The 22,474-nt window shown below is 45.9% G+C and overlaps 3 protein-coding genes across 5 annotated transcripts; all 3 read left to right on the forward strand.

The window, feature by feature from the left end:
- The first annotated feature begins 119 nt into the window (after positions 1-119).
- On the forward strand, positions 120-2,284 carry LOC125529084 (F-box protein At2g26160-like). 2 transcript variants are annotated; one of them, XM_048693507.1, is made up of 2 exons: positions 120-305; positions 712-2,284. In XM_048693507.1, exon 2 carries the CDS (start codon positions 717-719, stop codon positions 1,929-1,931), a length of 1,215 nt encoding a protein of 404 aa, XP_048549464.1. In that variant the 5' UTR covers positions 120-305; positions 712-716; the 3' UTR covers positions 1,932-2,284. The 2 variants fall into 2 exon arrangements, with proteins under 2 accessions (XP_048549464.1, XP_048549457.1); XM_048693500.1 differs by lacking the exon at positions 120-305 and adding an exon at positions 312-557.
- A 1,569-nt stretch (positions 2,285-3,853) lies between these two features.
- Positions 3,854-5,738, forward strand: LOC125529102 (F-box protein At2g26160-like). Of its 2 annotated transcripts, none has more exons than XM_048693515.1 (2): positions 3,854-3,969; positions 4,209-5,738. In XM_048693515.1, exon 2 carries the CDS (start codon positions 4,214-4,216, stop codon positions 5,426-5,428), a length of 1,215 nt encoding a protein of 404 aa, XP_048549472.1. In that variant the 5' UTR covers positions 3,854-3,969; positions 4,209-4,213; the 3' UTR covers positions 5,429-5,738. The 2 variants fall into 2 exon arrangements, with proteins under 2 accessions (XP_048549472.1, XP_048549470.1); XM_048693513.1 differs by having other exon boundaries at positions 3,858-4,133.
- Positions 5,739-9,782: 4,044 nt separating this feature from the next.
- Positions 9,783-11,830, forward strand: LOC125538968 (F-box protein SKIP23-like). Its single transcript, XM_048702303.1, has 2 exons — positions 9,783-9,906; positions 10,084-11,830. The coding sequence occupies exon 2, from the start codon at positions 10,089-10,091 to the stop codon at positions 11,340-11,342; it is 1,254 nt and encodes a 417-aa protein (XP_048558260.1). The 5' UTR covers positions 9,783-9,906; positions 10,084-10,088; the 3' UTR covers positions 11,343-11,830.
- The last annotated feature ends 10,644 nt before the right edge of the window (positions 11,831-22,474 follow it).

A 22,474-nucleotide genomic window follows, 5' to 3' on the forward strand; every position in this document is an offset into this window, starting at 1 on the left:
CTCCGTTAGTCGGCCGCACGCACGCCGCGCCAGCCGCCAGCGACCTGACGCGACGTGCCTGGGCCCAAGGAATGGGAGTGTGTGCTCTAAGCGAGCGGGTGGCCCAGTCCAGCCCATACGTGTTGGATGGGCCTGGGCTGCGCTCACCCGGTTCACTTCACACGGTCCTTCCCACTCACAAAAAGAGAGAGAGAGAGAACCAGTCACACTCCACTCCACTGACGGCCGCGGCAGCAGGAGCGGCGCGGCGCGGACGGCGAGACGACCCCAGCTACGGCACCGGGGCGACGGCGCTGCTCTCTCTGGTATCCGACTCCCCCTCATCCTCGCGCCTCTTCCGCATTCCTCTCCCGCTCGCTAGGAGGGCTTGGGAGCCGGGATGGCCTTGGGCGCGCCCGCCGTGCCTCTGGCCATGTGGCGCTTACGGCAGATCGACGCCTGCTCTGGCGAGGGGACGCCTATGATCTCTGGCCTCGTCTCTTGCCGCGCGGGGTGTGGGTCTGGGGTTCCATCCGTCCGTCGCAGCTCCCGCCGCGTTCGCGAGCCGTGCGCGCAAGGTGTTCGACGCATTGCCTCTGCGCAACCAAATGCTGCTGCCGTGCCGTGCAGTCATTCTTCTCGCTGTATTTGGTTGGAATGTATGGTTGGGGTTCGATGAAAGGGCAGTGTGGTCGCTGTCTCGCTGATGGTGTCGTTTCTTTGCGCTTGCAGGGCCGATGGCAGCGGAGAAGAAGCCGCACTCGCAGCCGGCGCTGCCGTGGTCGTCCATCCCGCTCGACCTGGCCGGCCTGGTGCTCCGCCTGCTCCCCACGTACGCCGACCGCGCCCGCTTCGCCGCGGTGTGCCCACAGTGGCGTGCCGCCGCAAAGCGGGAGCAGCTGCTGCCCCCGCCACTGCCACTGCTCGCGCTGCCTGACGACACCTTCTACAGCCTACCGTATACCAAGCCCTTCCGCTTCCCTGGCTGCGGCTTTGCTGGGTATCAGAGTGCCTGTGGCAACTGGCTCGTCTTCCCCCGTGACGACGGCTGCTTTTTGGTCGACCCCTTCTCTAGGGAAACAGTGACGCTCCCTCCTCTCTCCAGCGTCCGGCTTCGGCCTGCAAATGCAGTCGCCAAATGGTCAGAGGAGGGCACCGTGAAATATGCGGCACCTTACACTACATGGATGCATATCAATACATCTGAGAAGCTGCACATAAGTAAGCTAATCCTATGCTCGCCAAATCTCGTTGCTGCACTAGTCGGCATTGGACACACCAGTCAGATTCTCATGTGCCAGCCAGGGGCCTTGTCGTGGTCAGTACGCGCCTACGATCGGTGCAAGCGGTTTGAAGACATGTCATTTTACCAGGGAAAGCTCTACGCCATTGCCAATGACGAGAACCTTCTTGTGGTTAACATCAGCCAGGACCAAAGCACCGGCGACCCGCAGGTCTCTCGGATTGGACAAGTCACCGAGGGTGAGCCATGGAATCCAATTGTGTTCAATGACAACACTATGCCCTGCAAGAAGCTCTACCTGGTGGAGTGGCATGGGGCGTTGCTGATGGTACGGAGGGCGGTTTGGTGCCAGGTACCTGCACCTGGAGTGCGCGGTGAAGTTGTTGCCAGAGAGAGCAGCTTTGAGGTTTTTGAGGCTGACTTTGAGCATTCACGGTGGGTCGAGGTGTCGGCTTTGGGGGGTTTGATGTTTCTAGGGCGAAGGTGCTCCATGGTTTTGTCCTTGTCTCACTATGGGATCCCCGATGGTCACATCTTTTTCTTGGATGATGATGAGGAGAATCTTGTGGAGTATGGCTATGACAAGGAGAACACTTCTTTCGGCACCTATGACATAAGATCTGACAGAGTCCGTTCTGTTCATCCAGATATTTCCTGGAAGCGTGGCGATGAGATGCGTCTGGCAGCATGGCTCTTCCCGCAGGACTGAAGCGGAGGTGTTATACTGTTATCCCTATGCATGCTGCTTCTGGGTTATCTGACCGTGCCATAGCTGTTGTTGTTCAGTGGTTTTTTTGCAAGCTGCTCACATGTTACCTATCTGACCGTGGTATGTATGGTAGTTGGTGTGGTGTTCAGTGGAACCCATGCAAACCATGAAATGCATTAGTAGTAATTTATCTGAGCTAGGTTACTCTGTTAAGTGCCGTGTATTAGTACTTGTCTGAACTAGTAATTGTGGTGGTTGATATGCAAGCTGTTGACTGTGTCGGTTTTCAACTGGTACTGTGGTTGTTGCCTGTGCCTACGAAAAAACTCAAAATGCATAACTTCTTCTCTGTATCTTTGACATGGTGGTCTCTTTTATCTGAACTAGGTTACTCTGTTAGTTACAGTCTTATTCTGGTACTCTGAACTAATTTATGGTCGTTAATGTGCAAGCTGTTAACTGCATTGGTCTTCAACTGGTACCTTTGATTGTTATTGTGCGTATGGAAGATGTTTAAAACGCATAACTGCTTATATGTATCATTGGTGTCGTGGTCTTTTTTCTATGCTGCGATGATTTGGCATGGTGGTGTGTGACTCCCTGTAGATTTGTTTTTAGCTGAAGTTGTGCTGATCCTTGCGCAGTTGTGCTGTTAGTGTGGCTTGAACACATTTCAGCAACTTTTTCATGTATCTAGCAATTTTTTTTTCTGTGAAAGCAATCATTAGACGGTGGGACATGTTCGTAGATAATTTATTTGTATGGAATATTTTTAATTGTCAAAATTTGTAAAAGCTGCAAGAACATTTTATGGTTTTTGAAACATATTTCAAAACAATTGTACAAGATATTTGCTGGAAAACTTATTATTATTATATTAAATATTAATTTATCAACCATAGTCTATAAATTCTATAAATTATTTATTTATTTAAAACATTAATAACAGTCAATGAAAACTTAATCTTGTCTTCCAACCCACAGCATGGCTAAAGAAGGGATCTAACACACCCAACATCTAATAGGGGATTCTTAATGAAGAGTGTTTTTTTGGCTCCAGGATCGCATGATCCATTTGAAAACAACATTGAGTCATTTGCACGTGAGATTTAAACAAATTTGGCTGACTAAAGGAAAATCCTGAACGCACCTAATTGCGTACACTTTGTTTGAAAAGTAAAATCATCTGCGTACCCGCTCCATTTGCGGAATATTTCCTTTAATATGCCTTTTTTCTCCATCTTCTCTCAGTCTGTTTATTATTTTTTTGTCTATTCTCTTTCCATTATTTGTTTATCATCTTCTTTAAATTGCTCCTTTCATTTTTCTCGGCCTTTGCATATACATAAGGTGTTCATGTTTGTTTCACAAAATGTTCAGGTGATAGTTGTAGGCTGGTCGGCTTCAAAAATAATAATTGTTTACTGGTGATTGGTCTGTACCGAAATTGAACTGCAAAAACGTCTGAATTTTTGGTAAGGAGGGAGCAACAATTTGTGTGTTTCTTAAATGCATAAACATATTTTGTAGACGGCATAACACTTCAACAGTTTTTTCCTATACGAACATGAAAATTCGCTGGAACAATTTATACTTTTTTTATGGACCCTGGGCATATTAGAAACATGCTTTAGAATTTCCTTGAACAATTTATTTTTCACACCCCCACACACACACATGTATTTGTTCAAACAGTATTGCGTAAATATTGGGGAAAATATATTGAAATCAATCTCGAAGTCGCCAAGTGCCAACTGAAATCGACATTGTTCCTCTTTGAAAAGGAGAAGGCGGGAACTCATTTTCTTATGCCGACGTGGGCTTTTATTCAGTGACTGAGCGTGCGGGCCATACGGCTTGGCTTGGCCTGGGCCTGCGCATCCACAGTCATTGGACTGATACTTACCCTAAAAAAAATCCTCAAAAAAAAAGTTGGACTGATACTTTAGTTGGTTCGGGAAGCCACACACTCCACTCCACTCCACTCCACACTCCAGCTCCGGCGCGCACGGCAACTCCGATCCCCTCTCCGGCAGCGGTACCCGCCTCCCTCCTTTTCCCCACGGGCCTTCCTCCTTCCTCCCTTGCTCGCTCGGTGATTTGGGGCCCCCCTCCCCAATCCCGTCGCTTCCGCTGGCGATGCACGCCAGATGTTCGACGCATTGCCTCCTCGCCGGGGAATGCTTCCGTTCCGTGATTCTCGTTGGTGTTTTCTGTCTCGTCGTGATGTCGGAATCCCGCCGCTTTCGCTGATGCCGTTGCTTGCTTGTTTTGCAGTGTTGATGGCGGCGGAGAAGAAGCCCCACCTGCAGCCACCGGCGCTGTCGTGGTCGTCCATCCCGCTGGAGCTGGCCGGCCTGGTGCTCAGCCTGCTCCCGGCGCATGCGGACCGCGCCCGCTTCGCCGCGGTGTGCCCGCAGTGGCGTGCCGCCGCGAGGCAGCAGCAGCGGCTGCACCCGCCGCTGCCGCTGATCGCGCTCCCCGACGGCACCTTCTACAGCCTCCCCTACCCCACGCCCTTCCGCTTCCCCGGCTGCGGCTTCGCCGGGTACCAGAGCGCCTGCGGCAGCTGGCTCGTCTTCCCCCGCGACGACGGCTGCTTCCTGGTCGACCCCTTCTCCAGGGAAACGGTGACGCTCCCTCCTCTCTCCAGCGTCCGGCTCCGGCCTCCGAACGCAGTCGCTAAATGGTCGTATGAGCATGGGACAAAACTGGCCGACCCTTACCTCACATGGATGCATATCAAGGACTCGGACGAGCTGCACATCAGTAAGCTAGTCCTGTGCTCGACGAATCTAGTTGTTGCCCTGGTCGGCATTGGGTACACCAGCCAGATTCTGATGTGCCAGCCAGGGGCCTTGTCGTGGTCAGTACGCGCGTACGATCGGTGCAAGGGGTTTGAAGACATGTCATTCTACCAGGGCAAGCTCTACGCCCTCACCAAAGAAGAGAACCTTCTTGTGGTGAACATCAGCGAGGACCATAGCACCGGGGATCCACAGGTTTCTCGGATTGGACAAGTCATCAAGGGTGATCCATGGTATTCAATTGCGTTCACCAACAACGCTATGCTCTGCAAGAAGCTCTACCTGGTTGAATCCTGTGGGGCAATGCTGATGGTACGCAGGACGATTTTCTGCCGGGTTCCTCATGACGGTGGAGCTGTTGCTGGACCAAGCGCGTTTGAGGTTTTCAAGGCTGACTTTGAGCATTCAGGATGGGTCAAGGTGTCGACGGTGGGGGCTGACCAGGTGTTGTTTCTAGGGCGAAGGTGCTCCAGGTCATTGCCCTTCTCTCGGTATGGGGTCCCGGGTGATCACATCTTGTTTTTGGATGATGATGAGGAAAATCGTACGGAGTATGGCTATGCCGAGGAGAACACTTCTTACGGCACCTATGCCATGGGATCCGGCAGGTACCGTTCTGTTCATCCAGACATTTCCTGGAAGCGTGGCGATGAAATGCGTCTGGCAGCATGGCTCTTCCCTCATGATTGAAGCACTGTTATTTCTATGCAAGCTGCTACCAGGCTATCTGACCGTGCTATAGATGTTATTGTTCAGTGGTTATTTTGCAAGCTGCTCACATGTTATCTATCTGACCGTGGTATGTATGATGGTTGGTGTGGTGTTCAGTGGAAACCATGCAAGACATGAAATGCATTAGCAGTATTTATCTGAACTAGGTTATTCTGTTAGTTGCCATGTGTACAGTATTAGTAATTCTCTGAACTAATTATGATGGTTACTATGCAAGCTATTAACTGCGCCGGCTTTCAACTGTTACTATCTTTACTTTTATCTGAAATGCATCATAGTATTTTTTTTATTTTCTATTTTGCAATAATTTGGCATGGTGGCCTCTGAGTCAAGATGGCAACGGGGCCCCGAAACCCGCGTCCCCGCGGGTTTTTACCCTATTAGGGGATGGGGATGGGCATCTTTTCATCCCCGCGGGGCTGTTGTTGGGCGCATTATACAACCCGACACGTTTCATGGGTTTGCACCCGTTTCGGTAGTCCCCGAACCCGAAACCCGGCAAAATACATTTTTTTTTACTGAAATATGCTCCTGTTTGTTGCTGAAATATGCTTATCTTCGTTGTTGAAATGGGCTATAGTTGTGCTGAAATAGGCTTCTTTTAGCTGATGTTATTCCTGAGTATTGTGCTGAAATTTGCAGTTGTTTTGCTGCTGAAATATACTATGTTGCTGCTGAAATGATATCATTGTTGCTACTATGTTATGTTTGCTGCCTCCGAAATATACTATGTATGTTGTTTAACTCTGCTAAAATACACACTATATAGCTGTTGAACCATCTACTATTGTTTTTTGTTGAAATTTGCTCCAGTTATGCTGCTGAAATGTGCTTGTTTTGCTATTCAAATGTTATTCTTTGTCGCCACTATGTTTGTTTAAATATTTTTATTTTCTCATGGGTTCCCCGTGGGTTCTCCGAAACCCGATGGGTTTAGGGGACGGGCGAAAAACTAGCCCCGCACATGATGATGGGGACAGGGATGGGTTTGCGATTTTCTCGTGGGGATGGGTTCGGGAAGGCAAAACCCGATGGGTTTCGTCCCCGTTGCCATCTGGACCTCTGACCCACTGTAGTGGTAGATTTCCTTTGTGCTCAAGCAGCTATCTTGTGATGGGCCTTGTGCAGTTTTGTGGTCTGAACACCTATTTCAAAAACTTTTTCAAGCACGGGACATCTTTTGCTGTCTACACAGTTATTAGACAGTGGAACATGTTCCTAGATAATATTTTGTACTATTGAATATTTTTATTTGTCAAATTTTTTTCTAAAAGTTGCGACAAATTTTATTGCCATGCATATTTCAAATAGATGGTGAAACATATTTCAATACAGCCATCCGAAATCTTTTCTGGAAATTTTATGATTATGAATACATTTTTATCAAACCCAATTTATGAAATATTTATTTATTGAAAACTGTAATAGTCAAGAGAAAAATAATCTTGTACTCCATCCCATGGCATTACTGAAGAAGAGATCTGGCGCACCAATCATGAAAGGAGATTCCTAATGCAAAGTGGACTTTTGGCTGTCAGGATAAACTGATCCTTTTTTAATAATGTTAAAAAACGGAAATAAACAGTACAAAAATAAAAATGAGAGTGAGTCATGTACCAGTAAATTTCTTTTGTGTAATCAGTTGGTGATTCACAGTATGCATGAAAAATGTATACTGCCAATGAGCTACAATTGTATTTTCAAATTTGAAAAAGTGTTTTGGTTTATTATTTTTTCTGCAGTTCAAAAAATCAGTTGCAATTTGAAAACAATATTGAGTCATTTGCATGTGAGGTTTGCTTTGAATTTTGGGTGAGTTTTAAAAAAAAGAATATCCTCTGTGCATCCCCTCCATTTGCTGGGTCACCCAACAAACATCTTTGTTTAGTTTTCCTTTCATTAATATTCCCTCTTCTCTCTTTTTTATTTATTATTTCATTGTAATATTATATCTCTTCTCTTTTCATCATATGTTTATGATGTTCTTTAAATTTTATTTTTTTACGTTTCTTGTCCTTTGCCTATACATAAGCCTTTGATGTTTGCTTTACAAAAGTTTCAGCTGATAGATTTTTATTGGGCGATTTCTAAAATAAATTGTTTATTTGTGACTAGATCGGTACAGCTTTCTTCTGATAGAAGGATGCGTTGTTTTGTTATAAGAGGTCAAATCAACACGAAGGAGTGTAACCCATTATTCTTTTTGAAACTAGCAAGTTGCATGTTTCTTAAATAGATAAACATATTTCATAGATTAAGAGCCTATTCGGTACTCCACCGGCTCCACGAAATCCTACGCTCCGGCTTCTCCAAGCGAGCTCCAGCTCCGCTCCAGTTTGTGGGAGCGAGGAAACTGTTCGGCCTGTTCGCTCCGCTCCAGTTTATGAGATGGGCTGAAAGCCCAATCTGGCCTAGGGCCCATACGGAGGGCATGTGGCAGGACAGAAAAGGTACTGAGAGACATAACGTGGGAGCAACTAGTTAACGAGGGCTTCTTCGGGAGCCTCGCAACGATCGTGGCGCTCTCAGCCATTCGCCACGTATCGCGCTCTGGACGCTCCCTTTGGATTTTGTTTTTTTATTTTTCCGCACGCGTTTCCGGTTTTTTAAACGGGGTTTTCTCGACGTTTTGGTTTCCCCCGGTCTTTCTTAGCTTTTCGATCAAAAAAAAATTTACGCGAAAAAACGCGTTTCTTTTTCTTTCGTGAAAGTCATGGTTTTCTTCCGCGAGAGGCATGGTTGTGCTTTAGCGAGAGTCACGGCCGTGCCTCTTGGAAACGAAAAAAAACGCGTTTTTTGTTTTTTTTTTTCTTTTGCGAGAGTCACGGTTTTACTTTTGCGAGAGGCACGGTTGTGCTTTCGCGAGAGTCACGGCCGTGCGTCTCGGAAAGGGAAAAACAAAACACGTTTTTTGTTTTTTTTCGTTCGTGAGAGTCACGGTTTTGCTTCCACGTCCGTGCCTCTCGGAAAGGGAAAAAATATGCGTTTTTTGTTTTTTTTCTTTCACGAGAGTCACGGTTTTGCTTTCGTGAGAAGCACGGTTGTGCTTTCGCGAGAGTCACGGCCGTGCCTCTCGGAAAGAGAAAAACAAAACGCGTTTTCTATTTTTTTTTTCGTTTGTGAGAGTCACGGTTTTGCTTTCGCGAGAGGCACGGTTGTGCTTACGCGAAAGTCACGGCCGTGCCTCTCGAAAAGGGAAAAAATATGCGTTTTCTGTTTTTTTTCCTTTCGCGAGAGTCACGGTTTTGTTTTCGCGAGAGGCACGGTTATGCTTTCGCGAGAGTCACGGCCGTGCCTCTCGAAAATGAAAAAAAACGTGTTTTCTGTTTTTTTCCTAACACGAGAGTCACGGTTTTGCTTCCACGAGAAATACGGTTGTGATTTTGCGAGAGGCACGGGCGTGCCTCTTTCGGAAAGAGAAAAACACCATGCTCTCGGTTCGGGTTTTCCGTCCGGTTTTTTTCATCCAGTTTCTTTCATGAAAAAAGTTCGTCAAAACCTATCAACATAGGATCTAGTTTTGAAGATCTCGACGCGAGGAATCCAATAGTGAAAACGGTTCAAGATTTAAACGCACGGTTTAAGAGATAAAACGTTTTGAATAAACGGATCTACGAAAAAAGGGAAAACTTTCAGGTTGCGACAAGTGGTGCGCTACATGTGCGCCACTTGTCACGATCTGAGAAAATAGAGTATTTTTTGCAACGAGTACTTTTTAATTAATGATTTTCAACATAACATGAACGAAGCGGCACGCAACTTATCGGTGGCAGTGTGTTGTAAATTTGACGACTCCTTCGTTTCCAAGATCTACGGAGCAGCCCATTCCCAGCTCTGCGATTTTCATCTGCGTATCGCTCCGCTCCGCTCCGTCGACTCCATGGAGTTGCAGCGTTCGAGTCAGCTCCGTCGGCTCTCGGACCAGAGTTGTGAAGTGGAGTGAATCCGAACGGGCCCTAACACTTCAATAAAAAAGATCTATATAGAACATTAATTTTTGTATACCTAAATGTTTTTTCCATAAACCGTCAGCATATTAGAAGCTGTTTTAGGATATTTGTGTACATTTTCTTTCACATGTCAGGCGTTTTTTTATTGACCTCGATCTCGAAGTCTACATCGCCGACTGAACTGAAATCGAAATTGTTTCTCTCTCATTTTTTTGAGGGGTAATGTTTCTCTCTCATAAAACGAGAAGGCGGAAACCTCTTTTTATTTTGTTTTGTAGTGAGAGAGCATGCGGCCCATACGCCTTGTGTGGGCCTGGGCTGTACGTATCCACAGCCTAGCACTCGCTCACTTGACACGGCCCCGTTCGGGCAGCCACACTCCACTCGCTCCATTCTGCACGCCAGCGACAGCAGCCGCAGCCCGCAGCGCGGCGGGGACAGCAACTCGACCCCATCTCCGGCACCGGGAGGGCGACGGTCTCCCTGGTACCCGCCACTCCTTCACTTCACGAGCGTTCCACCTCTCCCCTTGCCCTCTCGGTGGGGTTTGGATCTCGCTCCCTCCTCACCCCGCGGCAGCTGGCAATGCGCGCAAGGTGTTCGGCGCATTGCCTCCGCCCGGGAAAAAAATGTTGCTGATGCAGTTTCTTCTTTGCACTGTAGGACCGATGGCAGCAGAGAACGAACGGCACTGGCAGCCACCGTCGTCGTGGTCAGCCCTCCCGCTGGAACTGGCAGGCCTGGTGCTCCGCTTGCTCCCCGCATACGCCGACCGCGCCCGGTTCGCCGCGGTGTGCCCACAGTGGCGTGCCGCAGCCAGGCAGAAGCTGATGCCCCCTCCACTGCCGCTGCTCGCGCTCCCTGACGGCACCTTCTACAGCCTCCCCTATGACGAGCTCTTCCACTTCCCCGGCTGCGGCTTTGCTGGGTACAAGAGCGCCTGCGGCAGCTGGCTTGTCTTTCCGCACGACGATGGGTGCTTCCTTGTCAACCCGTTCTCCAGGGCTACCGTGACGCTCCCTGCTCTCTCAAGTGTCCGACTACGGCCTCCAAATGCAGTCGCTAAGTGGTCAGATGTGGGAAAGGCGAAATGTGCCCAACCCTTCTGCACATGGATGCATATCAATGACTCACGCGAGCGGCACATAATTAAGCTACTCATGTGCTCGCCAAACCTCGTTGCTGCACTGGTCGGTGTTGAATACACCAGTCAGATCCTAATGTGCCAGCCAGGGGCCTTGTCATGGTCGGTACGTGCATGCGATGAGTGTAAGGATTTTGAAGACATGGTGTTCTACCAGGGAAAGCTCTACGCCATTGCCGATGACGAGGACCTCCTTGTGGTGAACGTCAGCAGTGACCAAAGCACCGGCGATCCACAGGTTTCTCGGGTTGGAAGGGTCATCAAGGCCAAGGGTGACCGCTGCTACAAGGGGGACCTCAGCGTCTACCATGTTGTGTGTCGAGAGAACTCTGTACCCGTCATGCCCGTCAAGAAGGTCTATCTGGTTGAATCGTGTGGCGCCTTGCTGATGGTACGCAGGGAGATTTGGTGCCAGCCTCCTAGACCTGGAGTGACCAGTAAAATCGTTGCTGGAAAGAGCGAGTTTGAGGCATTCAAGGCTGACTTTGAGCACTCACAGTGGATCAAGGTGTCGACCATGGGGGATGACCAGGCTCTGTTTCTAGGGCGAAGGTGCTCCAGGGCTCTGTCCGTGTCTTGGTATGGCTTACTGGGCAATCGCATCTTCTTTTTGGATGACGATGACGAGCATCGTGTGGACTACTTCTACGATGAGGACAACACATCTTGCAGCTCCTACGACATGAGACTCGGCGATGTCTCTTCCCCTCATCCAATGATTTCCTGGAAGCGCCGCAAGGAGATGCGTCTGGCAGCATGGCTATTCCCCCGGGACTGAATTGAAGGTGTTATATTGTTGTTGACTTGTTGCTATACAAGCTATTCCCATGTTTATATAACCATGCTGTAGATGTTGGTGTCCATCCTTTATTTTGCAAGCTGCTCGCAGGTTATCTATCTGGCTGTGGTAAACATGGCGGTTCATTATGGTGTTCGGTGGTCCCATACAAGCCGTGAAATGCCTTAGTGAAGAGTATTTAACTTTCTTATGCCATAGTTGCCATGTATCAGTGATTGTCTGAATTTATTATGGTGGTCACTATGCAAGCTGTTAACTGCATCGGTTTTCAACCTGCACTGTGGTTATTTTGTTGTCATGTTGTTTGACGGTTATTGTGCAAGGCTGCTCACATGTGTTATCCATCTGACCATGGTATGTATGGTGGTTGGTATCGTGTTCAGTGGTTCTCCTAGGAGCCGCGAATTGCATTAGTAGTATCTATCTGAACTTTGTTACTACTTTGTTAAGTGCCTTTAATCAGTGTTTGTCTGAACTTATGATGGCGGAGTACTTACTACTACTACTACTACTACTCAGGTGGTTTTTCAATTAGTACTGTGGTTGTTGCTATGCCTCTGAATGATCTTAAACTGCGTCACTGTATCTTTGGCTTGTTTTTTTTTTCTTTTGCATTGTTTTGGCAACTAACTCTGAATTGGTAGATTTGTTTGTGCTCGAGTTGTTACTCTATTGTGATGGCATTTAACTTGCAATGAACATTGTTCAGTTGTGCTGCTAGTGTGGTTTGACTGGATTTGGAGATTCACAGTTAATTTCTTGGTCCCTGCTCGAAGGCAACATGAATCGAAGTTGCTATGCGGATAAGCTGGCAAGCCATTTGAAAAGCTATTTAATCTCTACTCTTAATGGAGCAGTTGGTAGTCTTCGCCGGTCAATTTTCGTCCCACCTCCCCTGGTTTTTTTTGGTACTTCGTCCCACTTCCCGCAACCCACCGTTCCCCCGCATCTTACCTCCCGACCGCTAAAAAAATCATCAAGTTACAACGACGCCCATTGAGAACCGCGATGGTTCACAGGTAGAAAAACGTCCTAAACAAATCTAGTACGGTTAACCTACAAAAATACAGCTGACCGATCTGAAACAGAACCCCTAGGACCCGAAAAATCGTCGTGCCCTCGATGCCATTGCTTGTCGCTGTCAATCCTCCCTATCGTGCCTTTCTGGACGCAGCTTCCGTCCCCGCCGCTCAAACCCTTAGCCGCCGTCGCAGCCGCTCAAACCCTTGACCTCCTTCACCGCCGGTCCATCCCTTCGACGCCACCATCCGAGTGCAGAGACAGGAAGATCCCGTATGATCAGTCGCTGATCATCGGATCTGCGGGCGATCCAGTCGACTGGACACTATCTGGACCGGCGATTGCAAATACATGATGATCCCGTATGATCCCTCTGAGATAAGCTGATATGGACCGGCGTGACCCTTCCAGGTTTGGCGTTTATGTATTTAAACCTTTACAATACAGATCCTACTGCTAACCCTTACAAATCTTGATCTCTGATCGGTACCGTGATCATACGGTGCCAAGACTGACTTTGTGATCTCTGATCGGTACCGTGGTCATACTGTGCAAGATGTGAGAACCTGGAATCAAAAAATACAGGTTCCGTCACCATTCAATGACGGAGGAAAAGGAAATTTACACCGGACTGGCTAATATGACCACGGTTCCATACCTGCTTTGATCGATTTGTCAGCCCCAAATTCTTTACTCTTCTTGATTGAATGCTTGCAAGTGGTGAATCATCTCGTTGCCGGTGTCAGAATAAGCATCAAGTGGCAACACTCATCTCTTTTACCTGCAAGGATCTCAGTTTACGTGCACATAACTGACTCCCAGGTATCTTGCAGGTGACTTCTACTCTAGGAGTCTGGGGCTAGTGACGGCCCTCGGAGACGGTGTCATCAGCAGCAGCATCTGGCAAGTGCATCGAGTTTGCAGCTCACAACTTCAGTTTCCAGCCTCAAAGTGACATAAACAACAGGTAGTTATGACACTTGCATCTAATTGGTTCCATGCAATAGTCAAGGTTTCTATCCCAACTGAGTTTCAACAGCCTCAAAGTGAAGGTTCCATCAAATGGTTCTTGCACCTGTTATTGGGACAAATGGTAATCAGAAAGAAAGAAAAAATCTCATAGCACAAATTTATCTTACATTGATGAGAAATCAGATTTGTTTTTGCAGTGCTAAATTTTTTTTGCCTGTTTGAACTACCATCAGAAGCACCCTTTGTTTTCCATATGAGCCAGTATATGCTAATAGATGATGCATGTTTCTGCCCTTATTACACGGCCTCAAACTGCATCACTACCAAATAGAAAGTTCTGCTAGCCATTTGACCTCCTTCTCTTTAGTCAATGCACACTACCTGTTCTGGTGGCAATTACAGCGAACTGCTTAATTATTATTTGGTAGGTTGAGAACACGCAAAGTCTGTAGACTCATGCCAGCACACCATAAACAAATTACCATATTGTAATTGCCAGAACAGTAGATAACTAATATACAGCATCTATAATCCCTAAATTTTAGTGCTAGGATTCCTAATGGTCTGAAAATCCCATATCAACTTAAATAAAATTCTATTGCCTCACTGGTTGTAACACTAAAGAAATCAATGGCCCAATTAATTGTTCTCAATCACAAATCACAGCGACGAAGTATATTCTGAATTTACATCTGATGTGACACCACGCATGAAAAAGCTGGTAGAACATTCTAATCATACGGGAATTGTAAGACGCATACCTTTTATCTTTTGTTAAGATCGGCTTCCATCGCTAGGAGTTCTTTTTCCTTTTTTCTTCACATCCTATATGAGATAATAACATGCAAAATATAAATATATATCAAAACTAACTTCGCACATGAACAGTTTTACCCTAGATAGTCAATTTTGTAAGGCGAACTTTGAGCTGGCACATGTAAGGCGAACTTTGAGCTGGCACATAGGATAGAGCTGAAGCTTCAAATTGTTTCAATATTTATGCTCTGAATCTACTTATATAATAAGCCGTATGTTAGAGCTTACGCTTCAATTTGGATGACCTGAAGCTATTTATAATATGAACTAATCCATAACAAGTAATGAACCATATGGTGTAGCTGAAGCTTCGCAAAACCTACTGCATTCACGGAACCGGAGTAGTACTACAGTTGGTGCAAGAGGCATATCTACTGATTTCACCAAATATCACAGGAACCGGCTATCTCGCCGTGCCAGGAAGTTTTGTTGATCATTAGGATGCTATATATATCCAAGTTCTATGTGATGAGTATGCAATAAAAGTGTATCTGATAACCTTGTTGAGATGATTTTGAGCTTGGGAAGCACCCTGATATCGACTATGCATCTCACAACTTTTGAAGATCTCGAGTTTGCAGCTCATAACAGGATCACATGCAAAAAAGTCACACAAAATAACCATCTGGATGAAGAGAAACAATAAATCTGACCAATAAAATACTTGATACTAAATAATATTAAACCATAAGGTTGAGCTGAAGCTTCGCATAACCTAATGCATTAACGGAACAGTAGTAGTACTATAGTAGGTGCAAGTGGCATATCTAAATGTTTCACCAAAGATCACCTGAACCTGCTCTTTCGCCGCGCCAGCAATTTCTGATGATCATTGAGATGCTATATATATCCAAGGCCTTATTGATTAAGTAACAACATAACAAAACTGCTTGAGTAAAGTTAGTTTTACAATATCGAGCTTGGAGCACCCTCAATGTTACTGCTGTGCGTGTAATCCAGTCCTGCCTTTTAATCTCATCATGCATATACATTGGAGATCGAAGATTGATTGCAAGCATCAATTTTGTACTGTATGATACCATGAAAACCTTTTGGTTCTAGAAAATACAGCAGTATGACCAAATGATGAATGTATACGGTCCACAAATAAAGGATCAAAGAGAACATCTAGCAGAGTTCAATCCTCATCCTTACTTCACTTCAGGCAAAGGTCATTAATTGTCAGTTATGTGTACTTGCATAGGTGCGTATGGGTAATTCAAGAAGCAAGGCGGTTGATCAGCAAACAAAAGAGGTCGTTACTACGGGTATGCTGGATTTCTACAAGAAAGTACTACACATAGGTTATTTGCATAAACGAACATTCGCAATCTTTTATTATCATGTTTTGCGGTCCTTAAAAGCGTGATAACTGTTGATCCTAATACTACGGGCATGCTTTTACCTATCATAATGTGGTACACATGAGTTCTGTGCATTTCTGATAATCACATGCTAAAAGCATAATGCTTTTCAGGCCTTACGAGCTCTACAATAGTTGAAGATAACAAAATGCAAGCATCTTACCCAGATCTCAAAATGTTGGGGAAAATTCAGCTACGGTTCCAGGTATTTTGCTTGTGTGAATATTGTTGGGAATTTTGCCATGTAGATACGACGGCAATATCATTGGCCTTATATTCATGATGGTTATAACTCTACAGATGGATCATTGTCGCTTTCGGATGGAGAGCATAATGAGGCTTCCTTCACAACTCCTAATATACAGAATTTGGAATTTAGCAAATATGTAGATGGTACTCACTCAACCGCATTACATCTGGCAAGATTGTTTAACCATATAATGTCGCATATATATCATTGATTTTATTTTCTTAATGGTTACAACCCTACAGATGGAACAAGTTCGCTTCGTATTAAAGACCATCATGATGGTTCGTTGTTGGGTTCCAACAATCTAACTCTTGATTGTGGCACAAATGTAGCTGGCAAAAACACCATTGGTACCGACTCATTCATATTTAAAATGCCATTAGTATACTTATGGGAAGTCATTTTCGTGTACAATGTGTTGCAATTTTTTCATATTGGTAATCTATAGGCGGTGAACCTCCAAACGAAGATATCGATGGTGCGACAAAGCTAACAGGTATTCCCACGGATGCTTATCTAACATCCATTATGACCTGATGTACATATGGTGCGACAAAGCATTATGGAATTTGTGTTTTATACTTTTGACATGTTGCAGACGACATCAGATCCATCGACCTAAGCCATATATCAAATGAACAATTCAACACACAAAGGCGTGCAGCTTATCATAAGAAACCAGTCCAAGACAATGTGTTATTGCAAGAGGTTCAACAGACCTGCTTTTCGAAATCTGGTAATTTGTTTAACTGCATGTTGATGACTAATAGTTGCGGCATTCAACTTATGTAATAGTACTCTTATATTTTGTGTCAATGTGATCTACATGAGTTGTAAACATAATCTTGCTACATGCAGATGCTGTTTTTATTCACTAACAACCATATTTTTAATTCATCTCGTAGAACATCTGGAACTTAACAACGCGTGGAGGCGGGAATCTTATCGCATGAGCAAGACACAGGGTTTGAAAAAACAACAAGTCGATAGCCACATGGTTCAACGTCGTACGCTAGGTGATATCACGAATGTTCGTCAACCTAATCATGTGATCTCGGGTACATCATTTACTCATTGTTTATCAATTTTCATGCGTGGCGTCCCCTTGTTATATCATCATATAATACTGACCTATCATGTTGAATCAGATGACTTGAATGTCACCAAAGAGAATGCGGCAATAACGGAAGAAGATCGCAAAAGAGATCATAGAAACGCCCTAAGGAGAGCTTCTTATCGGAGGAAAAAAGAGCGGGTTCTCCAAGAAGATAAACTCTGCACCCTTAATGAGTCTGGTAAGAACTAATGACCTTTGAATCATCATTGTTATCTTCGAGTCATTTCTTAACCATTAAATTTTGTGTATAATTTACTAACCATGTTTAACCAGACAACCCAACTAGCTCCGCCTATACAACATTATCGCTGACTGACTCAGCATTTACTGTTACAACTACGGAAACATCTAATCTGGTTAATGACAATGATCTCCATGGTAATCGACTTGTGAATAAGATGTCATCAATGTGCTCAGATTATGTTTTACTCACTAGCATTTAAATTATGTCCAAAATGACACCAGACGTTGACGAGAATATACTTGAAGAAACTTGTCATTTAAACGAGGAAGATCGCAAGAGAGATCATAGAAATGCACTAAGGAGAGCAGCTTATCGGAGGAAAAAGGATAAGATGATAGCAGATGAAAATCTACGTCCACTATCTAATTCAGGTAAATATGATTATTATTCATGCACAGTGCATACCTTCTCATACCAACAGTTGCTTTAATGACACGTTTACTGATAAATGAATTTTGCCTTTGACCCAACTTAATATAATTGATGCAATTAGCGTAGTGTCATATGCTAGATCTTAATGCAAATTATTTATATTTGAGTACGTGAAGACTGTTCTGAAATTCATTAGTCACTAAAACAGTATTTATCTAATGTTGCTTGCACACCTTCTTTTATAAAGCCACCGCTGATAGCCCTAACTATACAGACTTATTGCATGATGATGCAACATTACCCCCTCCATCATTAGACGCCTCCGTTCTTACCCATGACAACGACCGAGCCAAGAGGATACAGAGAAACTCTCGTAGCCGAGCATGTTATCAGAAGAAAAATGTGGAACTAACGGTTGATGATAGAGAGGATTTGAATGAAAAGATACGAGGGAAGCGCGTGCAGCGCCGCAAAAGTATGTCGGAGATTGACAAGGGGCGGTCAAGTGCTCAAAGGAAGGCCTGTTATGCTAAAAGGAAAAACACCCCGTGCAAAGAATCCCTCGCACTCCCACGTCCAGACATTACTAACTTAACATCTGATAGTCTCACAATACCCCTCTCTCGGGCTGCCGAAGATGATTCATCGGATGGCGACCCTCCTCCTGTCATGCCGAATTACGGTGTTTGCACCAATGGTATGTAATAGCTTTTCTTTTGTTCTGTTGTAACTTCTCATCAACCTTGTTCTGACATCATGCGGTCTTTGTCACATTCTCCGCAACGTAAATGCAGAGGACATTGATGTGTTAGCAGAGCCCATCATGGGCGATGAGCCGACACCAGCCGAATTGATGGATGAGGAGTACTACATGTATCGCGACCAAGGTATGGTCAACTCGGAACTTGGAAGGCCAGGAGCTTCATTGTAATTGTAGTGCCCGTGCGTTTGATTTTGATGATCATGTTTCAATGAATGCCTGTAGGATCGGATAATGACACATTCGGGGATGACGAGGAAGCGAGCATGTCGTCTGTTATACCTAGCGATATTGATCCATTAGACTGTGTGTACACAAACATACCAGACAGCACCCACATCCTGAAACTCGACGCAAACTGCAAACACTGCAAGGTCATAAAGTTTGTGTCTGAGACTGACGGATTCTGCTGTCGCAATGGACAGATCGAGCTTAAACAACCGGAACCAATCCCAGAGCTTATGAGGCTATGGTCCAGCATGGATGCCGATTCTAGACATTTTCGTGAGAACATACGGTTCTTCAATGGGCATTTCGCCTTCACAACCCTTGGCGTCAGCCTTGATGAGAACTACACAAACATGAAGTCTGGGGTGTACACATTCCGGGCACACGGAACCATCTACCAAAATGTGCATTCGTTCGGGCCTAGCTCACGTCCAGAACATTTGCAGTTGTACTTCTATGATGACGACCCAACCATAACTCATCGTAAGGCGGCCACAAAGCAATTAGACCAAGATGTTGTGAAGAAGTTAGTAGACATACTTAAAGAAAACCCGTACTCCCAGCAATTTAGGAGTTTGGGTGCACACAAGGACAACCTTGATGATTATAGGATTGACCTAAACACCGATAAGAGGCTTGACCAAAGAAAGTATAATAGACCATTGTCATCTGAGGTTGCTGCAATTTGGGTTGAGGGCACCGACCTGGCAAAAAGGTTTGACCGGAGGATAACACTTTATGGTAACAACAATGAAAGGCATAGTATACACGTGTCATCCGGAGCATATGACCCGTTGTCTTATCCCCTATTCTATCCAAGGGGGGAATTAGGTTGGCATCCGAAACTACCTAAACGTAATGTTCCTTGGGAGGTTGTACTACATCCTCAACTGGTCCATGATGATGATGATGATTCAGGTATGACATCTGTGTCCCTTTATGTTTCAAATAATAAATTATTTTTCACATACGTCAAGGTTTTGATGCTATTCCATCGTGTGCAGAGGGTAATAGCAGGTTGTGCGTCTCCGTCAGAGACTACTACTGTTATATGCTGCAGACACGGCCTGCAATCTTCAATCCCATACTCTGTGGAGCACGACTGCTGCAGCAATGGGCTATCGACATGTACGTTAAGATTGAGAGTTGTCGGTTGCGGTGGTATAGGAAGAACCAGACGCAGATTCGTGCCGACTTGTATAAAGGAGTTGTTGATGCCATCACTTCGGGGGAGACGCGAGCAAGCGCTGTTGGGGTTAGAATAGTGCTCCCTGGAACATACCCTGGTGGCGATCGCGACATGAAGAAGAGGCATATGGATGCCATGGCAATTGTCCATACATACGGGAAGCCAGACATCTTTCTCACCATGACTTGCAATCCTAAATGGAAAGAGATAACGAATGAGTTGCTGCCTGGTCAGACGGCGCAAGACTGACCTGATATTGTGGCACGTGTGTTCTATGGCAAACTAGAGCACATGAAATACATGTTGTTCAAGAAGCAAATCCTGGGTGTTGTAGTCGCTTACGTATACGTAGTCGAGTTTCAAAAAAGGGGCCTCCCCCACGCACATTTTTTGTTGATCATGGACTTAACATATAAGCTTATCATCCCGGAACAGTATGACCGACTCATTTCCGCGGAGCTCCCAGACAAGCATAAGTATCCAGATTTGTATGCAATGGTGGTAAACCATATGATGCACGGACCATGCGGTGCTCTCAACCCGAAGAATGTTTGCATGCAAGAAAACGGTTGCAAGTGCAGATACCCACGGCCGTTCAACGAGAACACAGCACAGGGGAAATACTCATACCCAGTTTATCGACGAAGAGACGATGGAAGACGTGCTAAGGTCCGAGGAAAGATGTTGGACAACAGATGGGTAGTGCCTTATAACCCATACCTACTGCGGATGTTCAATTGCCACATCAATGTTGAGGTCTGCTCTAGCATAAAGGCCGTGAAATATCTTTACAAGTACATTTACAAGGGCCATGATAAGGCTTCTTTCAGCATCGATCAGCCCGACGCCGATGGTAACATTGATGAGATCAAGAGATACGTTGGCGCTAGGTGGGTCACCCCTCCGGAGGCTATGTGGAGGATCTTTGGCTTCCCACTTTGCGCCAATTACCCGCCTGTCTTGCAGTTGCCCCTTCATCTCCCGAATATGCATAGGGTTGCATTCAATGCACAGGCTGACTTGAAGAATGTTGTCGCCTCCGAAAATGCTTCAAAATCCATGTTAACGGAATATTTTAAGGCTAACCAGGAACACCCTCGGGCTAGACATATATTGTACAAGGATTTTCCCGGAAGCTTTACGTGGCAGAAGAAACAGAAGTATTGGAAGCCGCGGGTCGAGCGTTTTCAAATTGGGCGCATAGTGTCTGCCAATCCTGCCGAGGGGGAGCGATACTACCTGCGTGTGTTGCTTAACCATGTTACTGGCAAAACATCCTTCGACGACTTGCTCACCGTGGACGGTGTGCTATGTGGGAGCTTTAGAGAGGCTGCTGAAAGGTTGGGACTGATCGAGGCAGACAACACGCTCGACGACTGTCTTAATGAGGCTGAGCAGTGGGCGATGCCATGCTCACTTAGGAGGCTCTTCGCAACCATCTTGGTGCACTGCGAGCCAGGAGATGTGCGTGGTCTATGGGATCGACACTTCGAGCCTATGTCAGATGACTATCGTCGATCACGCACGTCCCCTGACGAGGTGGAGCAGATGCTGTTGCTTGACATTAGGGGGATGTTGCAGTCCATGGGTAAAGACATTGTTGATTTCACTCTTCCAAGCATAGATGATGCGTTTGACCCTACAGAGGGCGAGGCAAGAGAGGTTATCGAGGAATCAACCGTTGAGTTTGACATGGATGACACAAAATTGGCATCTTCACTGAACATGGAGCAGAGGGCCGCATACGAGGAGATACTAGGGGCTGTTGAACGCGGTGATGGGGGTGTATTCTTTGTTGATGGCCCTGGAGGTACAGGTAAGACCTTCCTATATAGGGCGATGCTTGCCAAGGTGAGGAGCCAGGGCAAGATTGGTATCGCTACCGCGACGTCCGGCGTCGCCGCTTCTATCATGCCTGGCGGCAGTACTGCCCACTCGAGGTTCAAGATCCCATTGAGTTGCGATGATGGAGCCTCGTGCAGCTTCACCAAGCAGAATGGGACCGCCAAGCTGCTACGGATGGCCTCATTGATAATATGGGACGAGGCCAGCATGACGAAGCGACAAGCGGTTGAGGCATTGGATAATAGCATGCGCGACATCATGGGAATACGCGACCGACCCTTTGGAGGAAAGACTGTAGTATTTGGCGGGGACTTTAGGCAGGTTCTTTCGGTCGTCAGAAGGGGGTCGCGGGGCCAGATAATTGATGCAACCCTCCGAAGTTCTCATCTATGGAAGGGTATGCGGCAGCTTCGGCTCATCACCAACATGAGGGCTCATAATGACACATGGTTTGCCGATTACTTGCTAAGGGTCGGCAATGGCACTGAGGATGTCGACGATCAAGGCAACATAGTACTCCCAGAAGATATTTGTCTGCCGTCTACAGGCGAGGTTGACGACCCGGAGAAGCTTATTGAGCACGTATTTCCGAGTCTAGACGACAACATGGCTGATTCGAATTACATGACATCTCGAGCAATCCTTTCCACAACAAACGACAATGTAGACAAGATAAACATCCACATGATAGAGCGTTTTCATGGAGATGAAGTAATCTACCATAGCTTTGACAGTGCGGAGGATGACCCATATGGCTACTATGCTCAGGAGTTTCTGAATGGATTGACTCCTAACGGTCTCCCTCCGCATGCTCTCAAGCTAAAGCTGAATTGCCCTGTCATACTTCTAAGGAACATTGATCCAGCTAATGGTCTGTGTAATGGCACTAGGCTTGTTGTTAGAGGTTTTGAGAGGAACACCATTGATGCAGAAA

This window comes from Triticum urartu, chromosome 1 (genome assembly GCF_003073215.2).
Source record: "Triticum urartu cultivar G1812 chromosome 1, Tu2.1, whole genome shotgun sequence".
Lineage (NCBI taxonomy): Eukaryota > Viridiplantae > Streptophyta > Magnoliopsida > Poales > Poaceae > Triticum > Triticum urartu.

What these genes read in the sequence shown, in the direction of transcription:
- LOC125529102 (XM_048693513.1), top strand. Translation starts at nt 4,082, where the DNA reads ATGTTCGACGCATTGCCTCCTCGCCGGGGAATGCTTCCGTTCCGTGAT. An exon ending in GCTTCCGTTCCGTGATTCTC is followed by an intron (nt 4,134 to 4,208) that starts GTTGGTGTTTTC and finishes CTTGTTTTGCAG; the next exon opens with TGTTGATGGCGGCGGAGAAG.
- LOC125538968 (XM_048702303.1), top strand. Translation starts at nt 10,089, where the DNA reads ATGGCAGCAGAGAACGAACGGCACTGGCAGCCACCGTCGTCGTGGTCA.
- LOC125529084 (XM_048693500.1), top strand. Translation starts at nt 380, where the DNA reads ATGGCCTTGGGCGCGCCCGCCGTGCCTCTGGCCATGTGGCGCTTACGG. An exon ending in TCGCGAGCCGTGCGCGCAAG is followed by an intron (nt 558 to 711) that starts GTGTTCGACGCA and finishes TTGCGCTTGCAG; the next exon opens with GGCCGATGGCAGCGGAGAAG.